This window comes from Eretmochelys imbricata, chromosome 4 (assembly GCF_965152235.1).
Source record: "Eretmochelys imbricata isolate rEreImb1 chromosome 4, rEreImb1.hap1, whole genome shotgun sequence".
Lineage (NCBI taxonomy): Eukaryota > Metazoa > Chordata > Testudines > Cheloniidae > Eretmochelys > Eretmochelys imbricata.
Genome location: NC_135575.1, coordinates 54,924,810 through 54,941,665, shown reverse-complemented (window position 1 = coordinate 54,941,665; position 16,856 = coordinate 54,924,810). Strand labels below are relative to the sequence as shown.

The 16,856-nt window shown below is 45.8% G+C and overlaps 1 protein-coding gene across 2 annotated transcripts in view; it reads left to right on the top strand.

Moving 5' to 3' along the window:
- The window catches only part of CLGN (calmegin), an 84,644-nt gene that overhangs the window by 66,626 nt on the left and 1,162 nt on the right, over positions 1-16,856 (top strand). Inside the window, exons 11-15 of one of the 2 annotated variants that reach the window (XM_077815267.1) lie at positions 1,680-1,895; positions 3,248-3,367; positions 3,600-3,741; positions 6,924-7,001; positions 15,608-15,723. In XM_077815267.1, the coding sequence (XP_077671393.1) occupies positions 1,680-1,895; positions 3,248-3,367; positions 3,600-3,741; positions 6,924-7,001; positions 15,608-15,723 (672 nt within the window). The remainder of the gene's footprint in view (positions 1-1,679; positions 1,896-3,247; positions 3,368-3,599; positions 3,742-6,923; positions 7,002-15,607; positions 15,724-16,856) is intronic. The other variant, XM_077815268.1, reaches the window with a different exon arrangement.

Sequence of the window (16,856 nt, the reverse complement as noted above, 5' to 3'; positions counted from 1 at the left end):
TTGCAGCATCCAGCGGGCATAACTGGACACTGCAAGACAGAGGTTCCTAGAGTTGCGTCTGGGACCGGAGATATTGGCTAGTGTCATTTGGTTGCGCAATCCAAGGAGCAGCTTACATGCTAGAGGCTGTGCATGAACATCCCACGAGTGTGGGCTCTCACAGCAGAGCAGGGTAAGGCTGGCTCCCAGAGTCAAGGATTGGAGTGACCTAGCAGATCACCGGTCCAGATAACACCACGTGGGAACCTCACACCCTGGTAATGTATTCCCCATACACTGTATTCTATGAGGACGAGGTGCATCTTAGGCTATACACCAAGTTTCTTTCCAAGGTGGTATCTGATTTCACCTACATCAGTCTATGCACTTTCCAGTCTTTTTTGCAAAACAAGGATGAACAATAGCTGCACACTTCAGATGTGTGCTGCGTCGTTGCCTTGTCCTAATCTAGACAAAACAAATCCCTTTTGGGTTTCTTCCCAGCTTTTCATAACCTTTTCAGCATAAAGGTGGGGTCACTCTGTTAGACCATGATGACTCTCTAAACGGATTACCAGCCACATTATCATGTGCTGTGCTGCCAAAGGTATCATACCTCCTGAGAATTTGTCAGTGCATCCAACCAGAGTGGATATTGCCTCCACAGCATTTGTGGGAATTGTCCCTATTGTGGACATCTTCAAATGAGCAATGTGGTCCTTGGTCCACACTTTTGCTAGACACCTTGCAGTTACAGCTGCATCGAGGGAAGATCCAAATGGAGAAAAGTGGTCCTACAGCCCTTTTGATGGGACTTCTGGCCCCATCTCCATTGGTTGTGACTTGGAAGTCGCCTACAATGTCATGGAGTTATGTAAGCACTCGAAAAAGAAAGTTACTCGCCTTCTTATAACTAAAGGTTCTTCAAGATATGTTGCGTGATTACATTACGCGACCCACCATCCTTCCCTAATGCATTAAAGTTTATTATCAGGATCATCATGCAAAGGAAATGAAGGATGGACTGAGCAGCTTGCCCTTTATATTCTCAGTTTGGGAACAAATCTGGTGGTCACCAATTGGGAAAACTCAGTGGTACACAAGATGCACACACGTCCACAGTGTAATGAACATATGCAATGTATCTTTAAGAACAAGGGTTAGGAGAAGGAGAGTACTTGTTTTTTTTCTTAACTTGTAATCCTGCTTCTCTGAAGACCTCATTTTTGAGGATTTGTGTGTTCACCTCTCCTGAGATAACTGTTTGAGGTGCTGATTACTTTAGGATTTAAGATGTAAAGTCTATTGGTCTTGCTGTTTATCTCCAGTTTTTATAATCAAATTTTAATTTTTGTAATTGGCCATGAACAGTTGACTGAAGGATTCCAAGGGCAGTGGCGTCAAATCACTGATGAGCCCACAAGTAGCATGAGGGATGCAGGTGCCTTGCACTACCAACCACTAGCACAACCCTTAGGGAGCAAAAATTTTAAAGACTTAGAGGTGGTCAGTCTATCATGTTCTAGGGAAGTAAAATGTAAGAGTGAGACTACTGCAAGATACATTTTAATTTTGCTTCTCTGAAGGGTAAGTAACTTCCCCTTCCTTTCTAACTGGCATATGTTTGGCTTTTCGTTTTTAAGTGCTTCACTGCTTATGTTTTTAGTAGCATCTCTCTAACGACTTTTTTCTTTTTACAGGGTATCTGGAGTCCTCAAAAAATCCCTAACCCAGATTATTTTGAGGATCTTCACCCATTTGAAATGACTGCTGTCAGTGCTGTTGGTTTAGAGCTGTGGTCTATGACCCCTGATATCTACTTTGATAATTTTATCATCTGTTCAGAAAAGGAAGTGGCAGATCAATGGGCTGCAGATGGCTGGGGCTTGAAGAAATTGGTAGCTAGTGCTAATGAGGTATAGTATTTACCATAACTATAGTAGCCAAAATAAGTGGGGAAATATGCTGTTAGAAGATTTTACTGTTAATATAGATAGTATATTGATTTGATTACTTTTTATTCAAAGTGGATAACAGTTCTGAGAAATGTGCTAAATCTTTCTAGTTTGACTGCTTAGCTTTTTCCAAATCTATGCACTTCTCAAATGTAAGCCTTTTGAAGCACTTGGCTTACATATGCGTGAAATCCTTATCTCTCTGAAGTCAATGACAAAGCTCTTATTTACTCAAGTGGTGCCAGATTTCACCCCTAGATTTCAATACTCCTTGGTAAGTAAGAGTAGGATCTTTAGGCTCAAAGCCTTGATAGTATACTCACTCTAAATACGTAATCTCTCTAGGAATGGATCAGTGACTAAGGATACTGGACATGTAGCAAATCTACTGTCAAGCAAATTTAAGACCTTTAAGTCACTCTGAGTACACACTATACAACTCTGAAAATACAGTGTGCATCAGTTATCAAATCCATGTCCCTTACCCTGTCCTCATGTGCATATCCATCTTTATGTGCACTCCCTGGAGACAGCCAGCACCTTTGAAATCATGTGTGCACACAGCTCCGGCTTATGTCACAAGATGTGCACATGCTACTCTGGCCTATTGTATGTGATCATAACTCTCTCTAATGGCTGTGCCCAGCAACTACAAAGCCTTTTATTGCTAAGAGCTTGTCTACATGGTGGGGTAATGCATTCTACAAAGGTATGATTTCTAAAGCGCACTAACATGTTTTCCATTAATTGGTCCTCATATACCCTGCTGGTGTGTTTTAACATAATGCTGTTTTGAAACAGTACTATGTTAAGGGCACTAGGGAACCTTTAGCTTGTACCAGTAGGGTCTACACAGACCAATTTATGCACAAAACCACACCTCCATAGAGCACGTTACCCTGCAGTGTAGATGAGTCCTAAGAGTTCTCCTATTGCTCAAATGGTAGATTCCTGGCCTGTGCTCTCAGTGCTTGGGCTCCCAGGCCTATCCCACTCATGACTATGTATTCTGGATGTGTGTGGCTGCTGTTTTCTTACACCTGTAGATCTCTAATGGTGCAAGTTTACAAAATTTTGTCGCTTAATATTTAATAAACAATATTCTTGCCCTTTAGAGAGAGAGTGTGTGTGCATGCAACATTATAGCTGGTAAAGAAAATGAAAAAAAAACCTAAATTCCCAAAAGAGAAGCCTTTTGCAGGATGTTAAAGATTACCAAATGTCTTTACAGTACTTTGAAAAATGCAATGAGCTATATAAATGCTACATCACTTTATTCAATATAGTGATTCGTTCTTTGTTTCTTTCTGCAGCCTGGTATGTTTAGTCAGTTGGTGACTGCTGCAGAAGACCGTCCATGGCTTTGGGTTCTTTACATCTTGACTTTAGCACTGCCAGTAGGGTTGGGTGTACTCTTCTGCTGGCCAGCCAAGGTAAAAGAAAAATTGATTTTATTTTCACCTTTTTTATGATAATAATTTGTTTGACCTTAATGCCCTCTAGCAGCAATACATTTACGTAATTGAAAAATCACTTACAAATAAAATCAGTTGGGTTTTATCTTAAATCTTACAGTTTTAATTATATGCCTTTACAAAATCCCCCCAAATTAGAAAATAAATGTTAGATATCTGTTTAAAAATGTAAATGTTTAATTTGTTATAGAAAATAGAAGAAGACATTGACTACAAAAAAAATGATGTCTGTAAGCCAGTTACAAAGGGAGAACTAGAACAAGAGAGAGGGGAGATAGATGATGAAGCAGAATTGGAAGAAGAAAAAGAAAATGAAGATATTGCTGAAGAGGGTAAGCTGAGCAAACAAATTGTGGTTGTAGACATGTCAAAATTCAAATAGCTATAGACTGTTTTTCCAGGCAGATTAATGCCAGTTGTTAAAACCAGCTACTGGAGAGTAACAGGACTGGAGAAAAACCAGTGTTCCATTAGTATAAGTAATTCTTTGAACATTGCCTGTCTGGAGTCTACTCTATGTATCTTCTTTGACCTTTTTGAATAGCTGTGTCTGCTGGGGCTGTATGCACACCTTGCCTCTGCCCTTATGCCATTCTTTTCTCCACCCTCGAGCAGAGTGCACAGTCCCAACTGCCCTGCGGTTCCTTCTGATCAACCAAGGCAAAAAGCAGGAATGCTACAGGGTCTTTTGATCTTTCATCAATCAACTTCTTCCTTTACGAGAGAGTTTTTAATGCTTCTAATATTTATATTCAGTTAGTTGTGTATAATGTTAGGCTTTATACCTCTTCTGGATATTTGGTCTCTTAAGATGCTATTGAGATGTTCCCACACCATTTCAGATCTAAGATGACCATAGGCAAATCTGTGGCTTTAAGCTATACTTCTCCTATGACGCTTCGTCCATCATCGCTAAATGAATGTGGTGTTTCTCCTCCCTTGGGGAGAAGCTTTTTCCTAACTATTCTATGTGCAAATTGTTCTCACGCACACACAATCCTGGAGAGCTGCCTTAAACTTCACTTTTTATGAGGGTGTCGTCTGCTGGCACTGAACTGCCTTGGAAGCCTGCACAGATCTCAGTCTCATTCTGCCAAGTCAGAAACCAGTAGATCATCAGGCCTTGAAACACTTTGGCACTCGGACTTAGCTAAAACATCCCATGCCACTGGATTCAATAGGGAGAGTGTTAGCAAACCATTCTGATACCTTTTCACTTCACAGTACCATTCCTCTCACCCAAAGTTGTATATAAGAAGAGGGGTCAGCTCCTTCCTTGAACACGCTCTTGACGTCTGTCAAGCTTGTTCGGAAGACTAAGCCTTCCAAAGACGTTCTCTCAGTATTACTCTTTTCTCTCCTTACTAAGGAAGTAACAGTCAAGAGGCAAGTGATTGTCAAATTGCATCTACACTAGTGTCTGTACCCTCTGGATGCCAGTGTTTTCTGGCATTAGTGATTGACCTCAGTGTCAAATGCCTTACCATTGGCCACCCCTGCATAAGATGGATGCTTCAATATTGATAGCTTTTGGTTGTGTTAGTGATTCGGTACAGTCTGTGGCTATACCTCAGCATCAGACGCATTAACTGTCTCCATGCCACCTGTACTGTTGTCATAAGCACTGATCTCCAGTCCAGACCCTCTGGCATTGTCTTTCTATTCTTCCTCTTATTTTGGCCCATTCACTGTCATATTCCTTGCCCTTGAATAAAGAAGCCTCCCTTGCTTCTCCATTGCGTGCTTCATTTTACTGTATCCTAATGGAGTTCATCTTGGAAATCAAGGGCTACTGGAGCCTACTTCACTGCTATCAGCATAGCAGTCTAGGATTCCTGAGTTACAGGTTCTTTCCATCCAGTTCAGGTGATGCTGCATTTGTGGGTGGGCTCCCTCTTAGTAAGAGTTTCTCCGGGCACCCACCTTTTTCCTGTGAACCACCGGCACTTTGGGCCTACTGGGCATTTTGCATTGGTTTTATTAAATAAATTTTAGTGCATCTCTTGCTTTTTATTCTTCTTTCCTTTTCCTTTATCTCTTTCCATATCTGTTTCCTTCAGTCTGATTTTTTAAATTTGTACGTTTTTCACTGCAATGTTCACTTCCCTACTTTATTCTTTTCACATTTCCACTGATCATCTCCTTCCTTCATCTCATTCTTTTCTTTTTCCCCTGTCTATTCCTGTCCTAGAGGAGAATAGTTCAGCCTGCCAGCATCTCAAAATGCCACCAGGAATTTAGAGAAACAAGGTGGGTGAGGTAATATTTTATTGAACCAACTGCTGTTGGTGAGCGAGAGAGACAGAGCTTGAAAGCATGTCTCTCTCACCAATAGAAATTGGTCCAATAAAAGATATAACCTCATCCACCTAGTCTCTCTAATATCCTGAGACCGACATGGCTACAACTACACTGCATATCAGGGATTTAAGCAGACCAGTACAGAGCTCACTAATCATACTCCGCCCACATTGCTTTTTCTAAGACTAGAGCAGGAAGAGTGAGCTGAACACTGATCGCCCCCGCTCCATCATGTGATCTCTGCTAGTAATCCTATGGGAATGGCCAACTGCCCTGCAAGTCCATAGAAATGACTCCCCTCCTAAGTACATTCACAGCAGCCCAGTTCAGGCCTGTCCTACATAGTTAAACTCATGAGATGTGACTTCATACGTAATATCATGATGATGAAACTTAATTTAAAGATACAAGTAAAATAATCATATTTCTCAGACTACAGATTTCATACTGTAAAAATAATCTCTATCTATTAAACTTCCAGGATTTTCAGCGCGTTGTAGTGTGATGTTTCCCTTCAGCAGAAAGGAGACTAGTTTAGTGGTAAACAGTCTTAATTCTTAAATCTGCATTAATCCTTATGCACTGAATCAAGCTGTACAACTCAGATACTCAGAATGCCATTCAAGATTTTTTCTGGTTTTATTCTGAGGAGGTTCAAAATATTACTGAAACATTATTAAAAGATGGATCTTTTTCTGATAGATGACTAGCATTATCAAAGTAGATTTTGGACTGAAAGTGTAATACATGTGGCACCAACTGCAAAGAAAAACTAACTTGAATCACAAAACTTCTTTGATTAACTTGTTTAAGAATTTTGTCTTTGGAATGGCTGTTTACGGTCAGTACTGTTACACCAAGGAGACTCATTGGATCCAGTGTTAAAGCCTAAAATCCCAGTAGTAACTAAACACATACTAAAGAAAAGTCTTTTTAATTTCTAGACATGCAGTCTATTCAAAGGTCTTTAGACAACTTCTGTGCTTTCTGACAGGAAAAAATAAAGGCTTTGTCATACATCTCTCCTTTTCCCTATTCTTTACATGAAACTTATGATTCCACTTACCAGGAAGAAGCGGGCAAAAAACCTATTAATCAAGCTCTCATACCTAAGAGAAGGTTTTGTTTCCTTTACATCATTCTTTTGCCTCTTCATGCCTGAAAGCGTGGAGCACGTGGCTTTTGCTTTTCCCTGATTCTGTCTTTCCTACAGAAAGAAGACAAATTGAGGAGAAGGAAAAAGAGATGATAAAGGAGAAAAAGAAGAAAGGAAGGAAGGATCCTCCCTCAGGTACTGAGAAAGGGAAATAACCTGGGTCAGGGCTTGGAAATGGCCTCTACTCCTTCCTTCTCTTCCTACACCTTCTTGCTGATGTTAATACTTCATGCTGATGGGCAGCAACTCCCATGCAGAGATGTAAAAGGTTTTCTACCAGACTACTTCATATGGAATCTGCAACCATAATATAATTTACTACTAGTTTTTTACTTCTGATCTTGACCACAGCTGTCACATCTGCAGAGTCAATATCTGCCTCTTTGTTTCTGGGTAGAGAGTATGGTGTTGATTTGACCTATGAAGTCCTAAATCTCCTGGGATCTGCCTATGGGAGAAATTTCCTGCCTCTCCATGCAAGACAACACAATTGTGAACAGCAGAAGCGTTTGAAGTAGACCTCCTCAGTTTAAGGGTGTGTGTGGCTGCTGGCAGGACGTTATCTCTAAAGGGGCTCCTCAGCTTTGTGATTTGCTCTTTTGTTACTTTAATGAGATGTTTCTGTGGGGCCAGTGGGTGGTGGTAACTTGTTTTGGTCCGTGGTTTGCCCTCATTCCTCTGCATGGAGCTCCTGACCCCTAAAGAGGTATCCAGGGAAAGGAGGCAACTCTGCCATGGAGGATAAGGTGCATGTGCAGCTTTTAGGGGACAATTAGATCCTTATTTATTAGGTAATCAGTAACAAATAGTACATTGTCCTGTTTATTCAGTTTCTGGCAGTTGCTACTTTTGGTTTTTTTTCTATTATTTTTAAGTTATGCTAGTGCTTCTGCAGAGTGCTGGATTGACAGCACTAAAAACTGAAGTATTTTTGACAGAATGTCAACACTGGTGTTTTGCCACACTATCCTGACTGTTATATAGCTATTTTTTTAAGTCAACATCTCTACGCCTGCATCTATACAAGGAAAACTAGGAAATGTTTTCTATTGGTATTGTCTCTACTGTTGGTAGCACTGGTAGAGATTATGGTGCAGACGGATCGGGTGTTTCTACCACCATGTCATCTTTCCTTGCTCTGAATAAAAACACTTAGTACCTGTTAACATTACTATTTCCACCACTGGAGTTGAACTGGTAGCGAATTGTGTCCAAATTTCCTACTGTAGATCAGTCCAGAGAGAATAAGATGATTTTAAGTGTCCGTGCCCATTCAGTTCATGGCACCTCTGTTGAGACTACCACCAAGTGCCAGTTAATATTTTTTCTGACCTGAATGTCTGTCACTAAGAACTATATTTTGATTACTAATGTTGATTGCAATGTTGTAGCTGTGTTGGTCCCAGGATATTAGAGATACAAAATGGGTGAGGTAATGTCTTTTATTGGACTGATTTCTGTTGGTCAGAGAGACAAGCTTTTGAGTTTACACAGAGCTGGTAGAGGTATTCAGAGTGTCACCGCTAAATACAAGGTAGAACAACAGATTGTTAAGCATAAGGAGTTAATGTGTGTGTCAAGAGATCATTCCAGGTCAAGTGGGCAATTAATCCTCTGCACTCATAGGACAAAAGAAGGTTAGTGGGTTACAGATTGTTGTAATGAGCCATAAATCCAGTGTCTGAGTCCATGATTTTTGATATCATAGAATCATAGAATATCAGGGTTGGAAGGGACCTAAACTAAACTAACTGTCAAGCCTGACCTTAAAAACCTCAAAGGAAGGAGATTCCACCACCTCCTTAGGTAACGCACTCCAGTGCTTCACCACTCTCCTAGTGAAAAAGTTTTTCCTAATATCCAACCTACACCTCCCTGACTGCAACTTGAGTCTATTACTCCTTGTTCTGTCATCTGCTAACACTGAGAACAGTCTAGATCCATCCTCTTTGGAACCCCCGTTCAGGTAGTTGAAAGCAGCTATCAAATCCCCCCTCATTCTTCTCTTCTGCAGACTAAACAATCCCAGTTCCCTCAGTTTCTCCTCATAAATCATGTGTTCCAGTCCCCTAATCATTTTTGTTGCCCTCCGCTGGACGCTTTCCAAATTTTCCACATCCTTCTTGTAGTGCGGGGCCCAAAACTGGACACAGTACTCCAGATGAGGCCTCACCAATGTCGAATAGAGGGGAACGATCACATCCCTTGATCGTGGCAATGCTCCTACAAATACATCCCAAAATTCCGTTAGCCTTCTTGGCAACAAGGGCACACTGTTGACTCATATCCAGCATCTCATCCACTGTAACCCCTAGGTCCTTTTCTGCAGAACTGCTGCCTAGCCATTCGGACCATAGTCTGTAGCGGTGCATGGGATTCTTCCGTCCTAAGTGCAGGACTCTGCACTTGTCCTTGTTGAACCTCATCAGATTTCTTTTGGCCCAATCCTCCAATTTGTCTAGGTCCCTCTGTATCCTATCCCTACCCTCCAGCATATCTACCACTCCTCCCAGTTCAGTGTCATCTGCAAACTTACTGAGGGTGCAGCCCATGCCATCTCCAGATCATTAATGAAGATATTGAACAAAACCGGCCCCAGGACCGACCCTTGGGGCACTCCACTTGATACCAGCTGCCAACTAGACATGGAGCCATTGATCACTACCCTTTAAGCCCGATCTAGCCAGCTTTCTATCCACATTATAGTCTATATCTAGAAGACGTACCAATTTTATTTCCCAGGCCCATCTTTTGGAGGTGTTCTGCAGGTTTCCTTTGAGAATGAGGACTGAGAGGTCAGATACAGAGTGATAATTTTGTGAAGTGTGTTTGCCCAAGGGTGATGGTAGTTACTTTTTTTTATCATTTTTCTGTGTGAGTTAATTTGAGAGTATAGTAATCGTCTTATTCTTGTTCGGGTGATTGCTCATGTGTATTCCACAATAGGTGTGCATGCTTGCCATGTGCACCAGTGACCGAAGTTTTTCCTCTAGCAGTACCTGTAGGGGGGAGCATCATCCATGACCCCTGGAGTGGCGCCTGCCTGGCATGGTATATGGGAAGCTGCGTGCTCCCCCCACCCGCAGTTCCTTCTTGTTGCCAGTGAAGGTGTGTTGGAACTGCTCTGTTCCAGCTGTAGCTCATCCCCAGAACTGCTTGTTCATTCAGCGTTAGAACCTGTAGATAGTTTAGTTCGTCATGGCATGCCCCGTGCATGCCCCGTGCCCCAGGGTTTAAGTTGTGCGGCTCTTGTACTCGTTTTATGCCAAGAAGTGACCTGCACGCAGACTGTTTGTGCTGCGTGGGAGAAACCCATATCAGCGAAAGGTGCAAGATTTGCAAGTCGTTTAAGCCTCAGACCAAAAGAGAAAGGGACATTGGGCTCCAGACCATCTTGATGGAGTCAGCACTGACCCCGACCCTGGCATGCCGCTCCGAACCGGTATGTGGCACCGCAGCGTCGGTACGTGGCGACCATCCAGTGCCATCGACCAGTCGGCACCACTTCCCATCCACGGGGCACGCCAAGAGGGTCAGGAAGACTCCCTTTTTGCAGTGGCACGGAGGGAAGTCTGGGACAGAGGTTAGGGCCATGTCAGGCAGTCCTCGATCCCCACCGGGCTCCAGGCCTCTGACTCACGTTGAGTGGAGAAGCCCAGCCCCTTTGGAACAGGGCTCTCCAGATGCCGTCCATGCCTGAAGCCCTCCAGGCAGCCCGGGACATTATGTCCACCGATGTCAGCCCTGTGCTCCAGAGGCAAGCCACCGCTGAGATCTCTGCAGTCGCCTCCAGCCTGGTACCAGTCTCGGTTGAGGGAATGTTCCCAACGTCGATCACCGCCCAGCAATCGCTCAGGGCAGAGTGTAGGTGGATCGCCCTCAGTGCCGACCAGACTGTCTGACTGGATTCCGTCCGGCTGGCACTCGCGGCACCGCTTGTCCTCAAGAAAAAGGCAGAATGCAAGTACTTTGTACCCGCTAAGGGGCATGTATACCCACCTGGTGCCCAACTCCCTGGTGATCAAGTCAGTCAACCACAGGGAAAGGCAGGGTCATCCAGCCCTGACCCAAAGAACAAAGACTCTCAGAGACTGGACCCTTTTGGAAGGAAAGTTTATTCATCTTCGAGCTTCCAGTTACGAGTGGCAAACCATCAGGCTCTCCTGGGCAGGTACAAATTTAATCTGTGGGGCTCCCTGCCCAAGTTTGAGGACTCCTTCCAGGAGCGCAATAGGAAGGAGTTCAAGGTGCTAGTGGAGGAAGGGGCAACGGCCACTAGGGCATCCCTGCAGACAGCCTTGGATGCTGCAGACACAGCCATCATGGCTCCTGCTCTCTGGGCTGTCCAGTGAGGCGCAGTCTTCCATGCAGGATCTCCCGTTTGACGGGAAAGCTCTGTTTGTGGAGGAAACAGATACAAGGCTCCATGGCATGAAAGACTCCCGCATGACCCTCCAGACTCAGGTTTTGCCAGAGCCAGGACATAGAGGCCTAAAGTTCAAGCCGCAGCAGACTCCTGCCCAGGCCGCCCTCCCGAAGTATGAGGCCGCCCATAAGAAGCAGTGGGACTATAAGAGACGCCCTCCGAGGCAGTTTTGGCCTGCCCCCTAGCCTGAGTCCTCCAAGGGCAAGCAGGTGGGAAAAAGGTGTTTTTGACGGGACGCTCAGGGGCACCCCACCAGTCCTCATCAGGGATCCACCCCCAATAAAGCTTCCCTTCTCCAACCGGTTGTGTGCTTTCCTCCCAGAATGGTTGCGGCTAACCTCGGACCGATGGGTTCTCAACACCATCTCCCGGGGTTATGCCCTCCAGTTTACATCCTCCCCCCACCTCCCTTGGGGGACCCCTCGCACGAAGCTCTGCTCAAGCAAGAGGTGGGGTGGCTCCTAGGACTAGGAGCGATAGAGGTGGTGCCTGAGGAGTTCATGGGCAAGGGGTGTTACTCCCGTTATTTCCTTATCCTGAAGACCAAAGGGGAGCTCAGGCCCATCGTGGACCTCTGAGGTCTGACCAGTACATGCTGAAGCTCAAGTTCCACATGGTCTCCCTGGCCTCCATCATCCCCTCCCTGGATCCTGAGGACTGGTATGCTGCCCTCAATCTACAGGACGCGTACTTCCACATCCACATATTTGAGTGGCACAGGCACTTCCTCTGTTTCGGTTGGGACAGAATCCTTACCAATTCACGGTCCTCCTGTTTGGTCTGTCAACTGCCCCCAGGGTGTTTGCAAAATGCATGTCAATGGTAGCGGCTTACCTCAGATGGCGGGGGGTCCAGATATTTCCCTATCTGGATGATTGGCTTGTCAAGGGCACCTCTCGATTGCAGGTGAGGGATCACGTGGCGCTCCTCCAATCCACATGCACCACCTTGGGCCTGTTGGTAAACAACACCAAGTCCACATTAGTCCCGGTCCAACTCACAGAGTTTATTGGGGCACTCCTGGACGCAGTGTCAGCCAGGGCATCTCTCCCGCCAGACAGATTCGAGACCCTGAAAGGTCTCATCGACTCGGTCACAAGGTTCCCGGTGACAACAGCCAGGGTTTGCCTACAACTCTTGGGTCACATGTCAGTGTGCACGTACGTGGTCCGTTACGCCAGACTCAGGATGAGGCTCCTCCTGCTCTGGTTTGCCTTGAAGTTCTCCCAGGCTACGGACAGTATGGACAAGGTCCTCACCCTGCCAGACTCTGATCACCTCCCAGTGGTAGTGGTCCACCCCAAACAACAATCTCCAAGGGGTTCCGTTCAGGGACAGGGCCCCGTCTTTGGAGCTGGTGTCCGATGTGTCAGACCTGGGCTGGGGGGCCCATGTGGGGAACTTTCAGACCCAAGGCTTGTGGTTGGCTCGAGATCTGACCTTGCATATAAACGTCAAGGAGCTCAGGGCGGTGCGGCTGGCGGGTATGGCCTTCAGCTCGCACCTGGAAGGCAAGGTAGTCAGGGTCCTCACGGACAACACGGCCTCAATGTTCTATATCAACGGGCAAGGCGGGGCCCAATCCTCTGCCGTGAAGCCCTTAGGCTGTGGGACTTCTGTATAGCCCACAACATCCACCTGAAGGCCTTCCACCTACTGGGCACCCAGATCAAGAGGGCGGATCGCTTGAGCAGGGACTTTTCCTCGCACCACGAGTGGTTCCTCCACCCGGAAGTGGCCCACCAGCTCTTCCGAAGGTGGGAAACTCCTCAGGTGGACCTGTTCGTGACTTGGCAGAACTGGTGATGTGCCTGGTTCTGCTCTGGAGGGGCCTGGGGAGGGGTGCTATCTCCAATGCCTTTCTCCTGTCCTGGTCAGGCCGGCTTCTCTACGCCTTTCCCTCCATTCTCTCTAATCAGCAGGGTCCTGGAGAAGATAAAGACGGACAAGGCCCGGGTCCTCCTGATTGCCCCGGCGTGGCCCAGGCAGCTTTGGTACAGGACCCTCACAGGTCTGGCGGTAGATCCGCCGTGGCCGTTGCCGCTCCGCCCGGACCTGCTTTCTCAGGACCAGGACCAGGGCCACCGCCTCCACCCCAACCTATCAGCTCTTCACCTCGCGGCATGACTGCTCAGTGGTTAGGTGGAGAGGAAAGGACGTGCTCAGAGCAGGTTCAGCGCATCCTCCTCGAAAGTATACTGCCCTCTACTTGCCATGCTTATTTGGCAAAGTGGTCCCGGTTTTCTAGGTGGGTGGCAGTGTGACGAAGTGGGACTGTTCTTAATATTTCCTCTGAATAGTGTGGGGGTGCCTCAGTTTCCCCTATGAAGTTCTTAAGTATCTAGGTGGTGCGATAAGGGTGTATGATCATTGCAGAGCCCTAGAGGGCATGTGTGTGCAGGAGTCTGGACACAGAGAATGGCCGACACCCTGTTTCCTGGCCACTGATGGCCTGGGCCCTTCCCCCCCTGCCAGGTGAGAGCTAACGGGTTGGAGAACAAAGAAATCCGGTTACCTCCTGGCCCCGGAAAGGAACAAAGTCCAGAGGAGGAGGGGCTGGAGGGAGTTTCAGTTTGGGGCTGGCTGGGACATGGAGTGAAGGGCAGACGTGGTTGTCTGGCTCACTGCCCCCCAAAATGGACTCAGCTGAGGGGTCCTGTTCTCGGCACCTGTAAGCTCTGTTTTAGACCATGTTCCTGTCATCTAATAAACTTCTGTTTTACGGGCTGGCTGAGAGTCACATCTGACTGCAAAGTTGGGGTGCAGGACCCTCTGGTTTCCCCAGGAGCCCTGCCTGAGCAGACTCGCTGTGGGAAGCGCACGGAGGGGCAGAGGATGCTGAATGCTCCGAGGTCAGACCCAGGAAGGTGGAAGCTGTGTGAGTTGTGTGTCCTGAAGACAGGCTGCTCACAGAAAGGCGACTGCCCCAGAGTCCTGACTGGCTTCATGGGGAGCAGTTCCAGAGCATCGCCCAGGGACTCCGTGACAGGCGGTCCAGGGTGTCTCCCTGGTGACCGCCCTGATCCAGGTTGTCCTTGATTACCTCCTCCACCTGAGGGCCCAAGGTCTGGTGCCCTCATCAATCAAGGTGCACTTGGCAGCCATATCGGCCTTCCATCTGCCGGTGCAAGGGCACACGGTATTTTCCCATGCTATGACTGGCCAGTTCCTTAAGGGTTTGGACTGTCTTTTTCCGTATTCTAGACCCCCGGTCCCGCAGTGGGACCTAAACCTGGTGTGGCTCATCTCACGGGGCCCCCGTTTGAACCACAGGCCATGTGCTCCTGGTCTCACCTCTTGTGGAAGGTGGCCTTCCTGGTTGCAATCACTTCGGCCAGGCGAACTCTGTCGGAGTTGTCTGGCAAGAAGGAACTGAGGATCGGGGGAGTGCACAGCTCCCCTTATACCGTGCCAGGCAGATGCCACTCCAGGGGTCTCGGGGGGCGCTCCCCCCTATGGGTACTGCTAGGGGAAAAACTTCCAGCACCGGTGCACGTGGTGAGCGCGTACATCTATTGTGGAATAGACACGAGCAACACATCTCGAACACCAGTTATGGAAAAGATAACTGTCTTTTTCACCCACATAACTGTAGTTGGAGCATTTGTGCACTGGATGTACACCATATGTGATAAGAATGAGTAGGCCCTATCGATCTTGAAAGGTGTGTTGTGGGGGGCATTGATCATCGTTGCAGTGGAGGTATGTCTGCAGGTTTTGCATCTGTTACGAAAAGGTCTGCTGCTGCTTTGTGTTGGTGTGCCCTGGTCTGGTGGAAGCTTGCTTCTGATTATGAGTTTGAGGTTATTTGAAGGCCGGAATAGAGGGTTTGGGAAACCCATCAAGTATGGGTGGTAACTGTTTAATGATACTGTGTATAATAGCCCATAATTCCATTGTCTGTCTCAAGAACCATCGAATCTCTGTTTTGGACTGAAATTCCATTTGCTAAAATAGTTAGAGATTAAGGAGTAGATTTCTCCTTTTTGTGTCAACAGTTGTTTGCAGTTGCAGTAAATGTTGCTTGAATGTCTAAATACATGAATTGCTGGCATAAAAAGAGGCTAGGTTGAAATTGTCAAAATTAGGTACTAAACTTTGACAGTGGATCTTATACTAGTTGATGTTAAGAAATCTCTACCCCTGGTATCAGGGGTTTATGTTAGTTTGAACAGTTGCATATAAAATGGTCCATGTTAAAATTTGAAATTGTCTGTTTTGTTTATATTTTGCTTTAGCAGTGTATTTGGTTTTCTCACTTATCTTTGCATAAAATAGTCCATCTACTGAGTCATTGTGTTAATCTCTGCTCTAGAAGGTGAAGGTGAGGGTGAAGGTGAAGATAAAAATGATGAAGAGGAGAATGAAGCTGCAGAAGGAAATCAGGAAGAAGAAGGTGACAAATCAAATAAATGTGGTTCCGAGGATGAGGTAAGCTACTCTAGAACTGCAAATAAGATTTGGAAATAAGCACAGTGGGGAAAAAGCAGGAATTTGATTGTTTCACAGAAATATGTTTTACAGGGAATATAGTGACCACATTCTTCTCTCCCCCTCCAATTTATCCATAAAAGAGAAATGGATAAATTCTTGGAGGCTAAGTCCATTAATGGCTATTAGCCAGGATGGGTAAGGAATGGTGTCCCTAGCCTCTGTTTGTCAGAGGGTGGAGATGGATGGCAGGAGAGAGATCACTTGATCATTACCTGTTAGGTTCACTCCCTCTGGGGCACCTGGCATTGGCCACTGTCGGCAGACAGGTTACTGGGCTGGATGGACCCTTGATCTGACCCAGTATGGCCATTCTTATGTAAAAACCAGACCCCCACCCATGTACTAATTTGGATGTTTTCTCTATTTATATTAGTTTAATGATGTATTTTATTATTTCAGGCATTAGAATTGTATAGGCTTGTAAAATCTGTGGTTACAGCTTCCCCTGCTACATCCAGCAGTTTTGTAAATGATGATGTGTTCGGAAGCAGCCTGCATATCTTATCTAGTTATTACCAGGATATGCAAGCAATTTTATAATTATGACTAGCTGTTAATATCTAATTCACAGATTTCTCACATAGTTGATTGTCATTGCCAAGACAGTGCTATCGCTCAGGAACTTTAAATTAAAATGACAGGCCTGCAATTGGGTGTAACAGGGAAGTAGGGTTGCAATACATTGGCCCATAAAGGAGTTTCCTCCTGGGAGGACTTCTGATACGGTAATTATCTGTTTTCAAATTAAGAAACACTAAGTCAGACATCTGTTTTGGCCAGTCTCATGCTGCTTACTTTGTCTCACTGAGTAATGCAGCTGTGGAGTACCTAAAATCTCCAAAGTAAGAAATGGTGGGTAGAATAAGTGGAGACTGTACTTTAAGCCGGGGGGTGGAGGGGAGGTCACTGCATTCATGACTCTGCAAATTAAGTTGTTTCCTTGGATACTACTGAGTAAATTAGGCAAGAAAAGTAAGAAAGCTTTTGAGGAAGAAACTTCAGTGTATACTCATCTTTTATATCCTGTTTATAGGACAGGAAATAAAGATTTAAAGCTGAGGAAAGGGACT